Below are 8,416 nucleotides of genomic sequence, written 5' to 3' on the forward strand. Positions count from 1 at the left end.
TCGAAAAACTAAAAAAATGCTTAAACCTAGAGGAAGGTACACCCAAATGTATAGAACATAATCTCCTCAAACGAGACTAATCTAATGCTCCCTCTGTTTCTTTTATTTGTATCAGTTTGACCGCCACATTTGCCGAGATGCAACTTTGACCATTAATATCTTTAATTGTTAATTAGTAAAAATTATAACAAAATTATATTATGAAACTAGATATTATGACGAATCTAATGATATATTATATAATAACATTCATTTATTTATAGAAGTAAAAAAATCAAGTCAAGTATAGTATATGAATAGTGCAAAAATCAAAGTGATACATTTAAAAAAAACGGAAGGAGTACTAAATACTCATATAGAAGTATATATATTAAGTTAAAACACAGCACCGGACATTGCACAGGGTGAGTAAATATTTGAAGCACAAACGTAGGTAGGATTCATTCTTTTCAAAAATTTTATCTTTTATTAATGGGGCTCCAAGTCTCTAAGACTCCAACCCGTTGAATTGTTCTGAATAATTAATTAAGGAAAAAGAAAACAAAAAACGAATTGACGTAGCCCCTGTCTCCTCCTCTTGCTCCCCCCCCTCTCTCTCTCAGCTCTCCATTGAAGCGCATTCAACGTTCTCCGTTGAATCGCCCTTGACGTTCTCCATCGAGGCGCCTTCTAGTACTTTTATCAGCTTTTAAGGTAAGTTGTTTCTTTTTGTAATGATTATATCAATTTCACAATCTAGGGTTTATCTTTGATCTAATTTAATTTTAATTCAAACAATTGTCATTGCAGATAGTGTGGTATTCGAAAATCTGAACTATTTGTTCTAAATATTAAGATTATGAAAGATCATAACTAGCGATTATGTTGCTATGAGCCTAATTGGATAATTGAATCACATATTCCTAAAATTATGTGATTTTTCGAGCTTTATTTGATAATCGAATCAAATTTGGTTGCTAATGTATTGCAAAACCCTTTAATGTTAGTATTGAATTATGAAATTTGACCTCTTTTCTCCCTGGGCCTAGGGCGGCCGCCCCTTCTGCCCTGGCTCAAGGACGGGCCTGCTCATATCATCGATCGCAATCTTAAGTAGGATCTTAAAGTATGTAGAATTTTGGGATCGTAAAAAAAATTGATGGTAGAATTCCAATGCTATTATATGATCTTATGATTCACCGACTATAATTTGTAGAATTAAGTTTTGAAGTTCATACTACAAAGTGTATATTTATAAACAAATTTGATCATACATCAAGCCTTTATTTCGACAACCTGACACCCATCTTATCAATTACAACCTGTGTTATGGCTTTTAATTGTTTGTTATCTTAACAGTTATAATAACTTGTTAGTGTTGACCTTATGTAAGCAAAGGCAAAATGATGTCTTTTACGATCAATGTTGATAGAAAAATGCAATTTTGTATTAGATTTTTGCAATTTTAAAACAATTTTCACTATTTAGTAGAATATTTCGATCCTACAATTTGATTTTAACGATCCGATCCTACTTCCCTCATCAATTGGGGCGTTTGGTATGAATATTGAAAATAGAGTGGAAAGGAAATAAATAAAGAGAACAAAAGGAATCATTTAATCGTTACCTTTTCATATGTTTGATTTAAACATGGAAAGCAATCACCTAAACCTAATTCTCTTCATTTTTGTTCGAGGAGGGTTTACCTCAACTTTTAGAGAGGTAACAAATGGGTAAAAACCATTACCCTTAATCAATGCTAATTATTACCCAAGCCTTCTACCAAACACATGGTAATGGTAATGGTTTAATTAAATCCGTTTCCAATCCTTCTACCAAACACATGGTAACGGTAATGGTTTTATTAAATCCTTTTCCAACCCTAGAAATATTGTTACCAAACATGCTCTTAAAATAAACCAAGTTCAATTGAGTAAGTATAATGTTTGTTTGCTTGGACTTAAAGGTTTCCTTATCTTGATAACCATGCTTAAAACTTGTAAATACATTCCTTTGTTATGACTATGTAGCAATGAAACTTTAAAATTGTACTTGTATAATGAATTTTGGTATCTGGTCAATGAATAAGTGTGTTTTCATATGTTATGAAAATCTAGATTTAATGGTATATAAATTTTTTTCCTCATGTTTAATAATCCTGCTGATATGAGTAAAACAGTATCATGACTGCATCTTTTGCATTAATGTACAATATTTCGTGCCTTTTTGTGAGATTAAGTGGGCGATTACCATTGAGGTTGTTATTCACCCGTTTCCTTTTCTAATACAGAGAAGATGATTAACTTGTTCAGAGTGAAAGCCAAACAGAAGGAAAATGCTGAAAATCTTAATGGAAATACCCATGTCAAGAAGCAAACAGCAGGAGAATTACGTCTTCATAAAGGTATTCTTTCTTAAAAAGCTTTAGTTGGGACTCATATGGTCATATTTAATGGTGTTGTAGTCTTGGCCTTGTGTAAGTTGTGCTTAAAGTTATGGCCTTCAGCACTAGAAGTTTTGGCTCAAAAATCAAAGTCCCATTCTTTTTGGTGTTACTCCATATTTGTCAGGCAGAAGTAAAAAGATTAATTTTAGGCGGCAAGCACACTAAGAATGAAACTTGCTGATCCAAGAAGGGAATTTTTTTTTTTTGACTTTGTATCATTCTATTTTTTATTTAATGATCGATCTCTAAATGTTGGATGGTTTGAAGAACTACCTTGTGCTGCGATATCCTCCATTGAATGGGAAATTACCATTCTACCGGACTGTTATATATTTCTCGCTAACTCATCTTCATTATATGCGCATGATTTATATGGGGTTCCTCAGACTATTGTTTGATTAGCCTAGATTCGTGCATATATGAACATGTCATTGGTTTTATGTAAGAGACTAGGATAAAGATTTTGTTCTCTCTCTCTCTCTCTCTTTTGTGTGTGTGGATTGGATGGACCAGTGAGATTCTTGCTCCTCAGTTGCTCTGTTCTGACCGGAATTATTGTTGATTATTTATGTCATGTTATGCGCTGGGAAGTGTTTTGCAAGTTTCACGTTTTCTTTCACAATTTTTTGCTAGTTTCTTGTTATAAACTGATCTCTCTGCATAATAAAAGTAACCCGTTAGAATAGTTTCATGTGGAAATTATTACGCTTCACATTACTGTTACCTCTTCTGTTTACATAATGTGGCTCTAATATATTGACTTTTTCTAGATATCAGTGAACTGAACCTGCCCAAATCATGTACCATAACATTTCCCAATGGAAAGGATGACCTGATGAATTTTGAAGTTACTATCCGGCCTGATGAGGGATATTATTTGTAAGTGTCTCTTCTACTAAATCATGTCAACACCTGGATTGCATCACGAGTCTCACGACTGACGTCTTTTCTTAATAACAGTCATAATTCATAGGCTATTGCTAACTAGTGCTTAGTTCTTATTATTGCTTTATTCTTTGTCACTTTTTTCTTGTAATTGTGGGGCATGGAGTCATGGAGAGGGTGCAGTTTGGTCAAAATCTATATCTATGTTTCCTCTGTTTCACAATGAACGCATCAATTTGACTTTTATGTTTGCCTAAAAATTGTTATTATTATGAAATTTTTTAATAAAACTTTTGATAGTATACATTGAAATTATTCACACTAATATTTCACACAATGATTTAAAATTTAATATATCAGAAAAAAAAAAAAGTATAGTCAAAGCTAGTAAGTGAATAGTGTCAAAGGTTCAAAGAATGCATGTACAGTGATACAGAGGAAGTAACTTAACTATACTAGTGTGGAGGAATATTACATTGGTATATTTCTTTTTGGATCATTGAACTTCTTTTATAATTCATTTGGCTATGCTTGATTGGCATTCCTTGTTTCTTTCTTCTTATCAACTCTCTCCATCTCAAAAAGTTTTACTTTTTTCAGTTGTGAGACAATTACCATTAAAATAGGAAGAACTTTAAGAAACGGAGGGAGTAGTTGTGTAGTGTATTGATATGATATTGTAAAGGAACTTTTGATTAGAGTTGTCAAAAGTCAAAACCACACCTGACCAACCCGATTCAAAGCCGACCCGAAATATATCCGATTCAGATTTTGACTCGTATGAATATAATAATTTAGTATGACTTTACTTTAAAAATTGACCCGACTCGACCCCACCTCACCAAACTCGATCCGAACATTTGAATTGACAACTCTACTTTTGATTGCAGAGGCGGCACATTTGTATTCACCTTCCAAGTTCCATCTGTATATCCTCATGAGCCTCCCAAGGTTAAGTGCAAGACAAAGGTAAATAGAGTGATTCTCTATGGAAGACCGTCTTATGTTATATAAAATGATAACTTATTTATTTAAGAATAATTGTCGGGTACTACTCGCTTAATAGGTCAATTTGTTATCTACTACTCACTAAAAAATTTTATGAAAAAAAAGAAAAATTTTAAATTACCCACCCAAAAATGTATCCATTTTCAAAATAACTACCCATTTAATTTTTTATTTTATTTTACCACCCCTTAAATTAAAAAATTATTCAGATTACCACCCATTTCAAAATTCCGGTGGATTTCTGTTATGTGGATCCACCCATCGGCTAGTAACGGCTATATCTAAGCATTACAATCAGCCCTGTCTTCACTCCGCCTCCCCATTAAATTAGTTTATTAAGTACAAGGCAACCTAGAACCAAAAGAAAACAACTAAAAAAACCAAGAGTTTGTAAAATAAAACGGAATCTCCCTGTTCTCCCCGGTAATTTTCCTAAAAAAAACACTACCTCTTAAATTTAAAAGTTTGTATAGCACTACTTTTTTCATTTTCTGACAATTAATTCTGACAAATGGGACCTATTTGTTATTTTCCCTCCAAATAAACATCATTACTCTTGTATATATTAACCAACCCTCCTATTCTTTGCAAAAATTCAACCCAAAAAACCAATTTTTTGTGAAACCAAATCGTTTTTCTTTCGTTAATTGGTGATTTTCAGAAAGATTTGGTGTTTTGTGAAAAGGAGGATTGACTTTTTGCCAAGATTTGGTTTTTTGGATTGACTTTTTGCAAAGAGGTGATGATGTTTTTTTTGGAGGAAAATTAATAAATGAGCCCTTCTTACCAGAATTAGTTGCCGGAAATTGAAAAAGGGTAGAGCTACCCAAAGTTCTTAAATTTGAGGGTAGTTTTTTTAATAAAATTTTTTAGCGAGTAGTTGTTCAAAATTGACCTGTTAAGTGAGTTGTTCTGCACAATTTTTATTATTTATTTATTTATGTGCATTTCTGAATTTTTAACCCAATTTTTTGTATGTATCTGGCAGGTATACCATCCCAACATCGACTTAGAAGGTAATGTCTGCCTTAACATTCTAAGAGAAGACTGGAAACCTGTTTTGAATGTCAACACTGTCATCTATGGGTTGTATCATCTCTTCACGGTACTAACATTTCCCTTTACCTGGAGGTTTTTATTTTATTTATTTATTTTATTTTATTTTAACTTTATCGTATTGCATTATAACGCGGCATTCTATTTGTGTGCGCAGCAACCAAACTATGAAGACCCTTTAAATCATGATGCCGCTGCTGTGTTAAGGGATAATCCGAAAATTTTCGAAAACAATGTGAAAAGAGCTATGGGTGGGGGTTATGTGGGTCAATCTTTCTTTCCTAGGTGTTCTTCTTGATGGTTATGATGCTGTAAACTTGGATGTGAAGGGTGCTGTTTGACTTCCTGGAAACTATACCATTAAACCTGTACCAATTTCGCCAGGAGTGTATTTGATGCTTGGTATATACTTTGTGTTGCAACGAGAATTTAGCCAAATGACATGAAATTTTATGGTATCCTCTTATTCAAAATAAACACTAGTTAAATTGTGCAAACAATTTGGAAATATTGGTCAAAAAAATATACCTTATATTTTTCTCTTTTTGTGCAAACAATCGCTTCTGTTCATGATCATTTCTTACAAGAGTTTTAGTAGTTGAATAACCAGACAAAACCACCCTAATTGAAACGCTGAATATAAACACACAAATTCTCCGAAAAAAGGCGGGTATACGTTAATTTATTATAAAATGGGTTAAATTTATGTTAAAAATACTTAAAGTTATCCTTTATATTGCAAAAGTTATTCCTATATTAATAGATTTTATCTTACAAAAAACTTGTAATAAATTAGATTAATCATATTAGTATTTTTATAGTATGTAATCACGTATCTATAAGAAATTACACATTAAATTAAAATTCAAACCAAGTTACCATAAAAATAGTTAAAGTTACGCTCAAGCTAATTGTTTTACAATAAAATTAAAGTACACCCGCCTTATACAAGAATTATTCATAGTAAACAAGTGTAAAACCTACACATGTATTGGATATTATTCATTGCCTTGAATCTTTTGTTGTTTGTGATTTTATCACGAGTTTGTCTCAAGCTGCACCGTGCATGGACTCCCAATCCTTGCTCATATTTGAACTTAACTTTTATTTACTCTCGAGAATATTTAAATTGACACACTAGTCAAGGTTTTTTTTACAAAAACAATACTCTAACTACCATAGACTATATATATTTTATACTATTGAATCAAAAATTAATTCCCATTATACATTGATTTTAAATTAAATTTCCAAGGTACCGTTCAAGTAGGATCAGTGCTTGGTTCAGCTTAGAACCTTTAATGTCATTAACGATTTTATTAATAAAACCACTAACGATATTAGCTGTTTTTTATTTTTTAAAAATAAAAATTACAAAGAGACCCGTTGTTATAGAACGCAGGTGTCTTTGTTCTTATTATTATACTCCCTCCACCCACAATTATTTTTTGATTTTGGGGATGATTAACTAAGTGGGAAAAAGGTGAGAATTTGGTGGACCCCTCATTTTGTTTGGTGAAAATCAGACTCAAAAGAAAAGGGAATGTACTTTTCCCTCTATTTTTTTGGTGTGAAATTTTGAAATTTCACATTTCCACCAAAGTTTTGAATTTCTTTCAAATTTCACACTTCCTTCAAATTTCAGTTCAAATTCTAACCAAAATTGCCTCCTATAAAAAGACATACATCATTCAATGTTAACTAGACATGGGCATCGTGCTGTGTTGCGCCGTCGCAGGCCGTGCCTGGGTGGGGCTCGTGCCGGGCCTTGCCGTGCAAAATTTTGGCACACCCCAGCCCACGGCACGGCACGGCCTACGTGCCTGGCGGGCCGTGCCTTGCCGGGCAACGGGCCAGCACTTTTTTTTTTTTTTAAATATCTATATGTATATAAAAAAAAATCAATATATATATATATATATTATATATATTTTTTTTTTGAACAACTTAAGTTTATATAAATAATGTTATTAATTTATGTTTATGTTAATGTTAATATATATATTTTTTTTGAATAACTTTAATTTAATTAAGTTTATATAAATAAACTTATTTATTTATTAATTAAATAAGTTTATATAAATAAGTTTATATAAATGAAGGTGGGCATGGGCGGTGCCACGTGCGGGGCTGGTGGGCCATGTCGGCGTGCTGATCCACGGGCCGACGACCGTGCCCGTGCCGGATTTCAATTTTTTTGTTCATGGCACGGCCCACGGCCCACAAGTGGGCCGCCATGCCGTGCCGTGCCGGGCCCGTGCCGGCCACATGTCGGCACGACCCATCATGCCACCTTTAATGTTAACATTCATTACAAACCAAAGCCCCCATGGACATTAACTTCACATCTAAGTTTGTCCAAAATAAACCCATTATCCATAATTAGTCAAAATATTTACTGCATACACTGAAATTAGTCCTAAACTAAGGGTAACATTAGGGTTTCGCTTCATCACCACTTCAAAAAAAGGTCAATAGACAACAAAATTCATCACCATCCTTCAAATCTGCAAAAACAAGAAACAAGGACACAACACACATGGAAGAATACTTCGATCAAGAATTTTTTGATATAGAGCAGATACTAAATGAAGGGCTAGTTCAGTACAGCAGTGCTGATGAGAGCACGGATGATGATGCTGAGTTGGACAATACTGAAGGGGAAGAACAAGGGTAGACACAAGTGACAAGCAGGAAGAAATTAACTGTGTAGCAAAAACGCCAAATGGTTGATGACTTTCTTCTAAACATGCATGGTGGGGAATTACCTAGAGGGTTTTTGTCTCAACTGGAAAGAAAATATGGCATTCACAGAAGCACATCACTGAGGGTATGGTAGTTTGTCAAGTAAAGTATAGCACAAGGGAATGTCATTGATGTTAGTAGCAAAAAACTTGGGAAAACTGGTCCCAAGCCCGAGGAGATTTCTAATGAGTTCTTGCTGCCAGTACCCTTATACAAAAGGACAATAGAAAGGAGTTATGCAGCTACTCTGAAAGTGTCACATAGATTTCTCCATAACTTGAAGAAAAAAGGCAGACT

The 8,416-nt window shown here is 33.5% G+C and overlaps 1 protein-coding gene across 1 annotated transcript; it reads left to right on the forward strand.

Moving 5' to 3' along the window:
- Positions 1–504: 504 nt before the first annotated feature.
- Positions 505–5,931, forward strand: LOC145582067 (NEDD8-conjugating enzyme Ubc12-like). Its single transcript, XM_081639097.1, has 6 exons — positions 505–693; positions 2,270–2,383; positions 3,196–3,304; positions 4,201–4,279; positions 5,307–5,423; positions 5,532–5,931. The coding sequence occupies exons 2-6, from the start codon at positions 2,275–2,277 to the stop codon at positions 5,670–5,672; spliced, it is 555 nt and encodes a 184-aa protein (XP_081495223.1). The 5' UTR covers positions 505–693; positions 2,270–2,274; the 3' UTR covers positions 5,673–5,931.
- Positions 5,932–8,416: the final 2,485 nt, after the last annotated feature.

The sequence above is a fragment of the Chenopodium album genome, chromosome 15 (assembly GCF_948465745.1).
Source record: "Chenopodium album chromosome 15, dcCheAlbu1.1, whole genome shotgun sequence".
Taxonomy (NCBI): Eukaryota; Viridiplantae; Streptophyta; class Magnoliopsida; order Caryophyllales; family Amaranthaceae; genus Chenopodium; species Chenopodium album.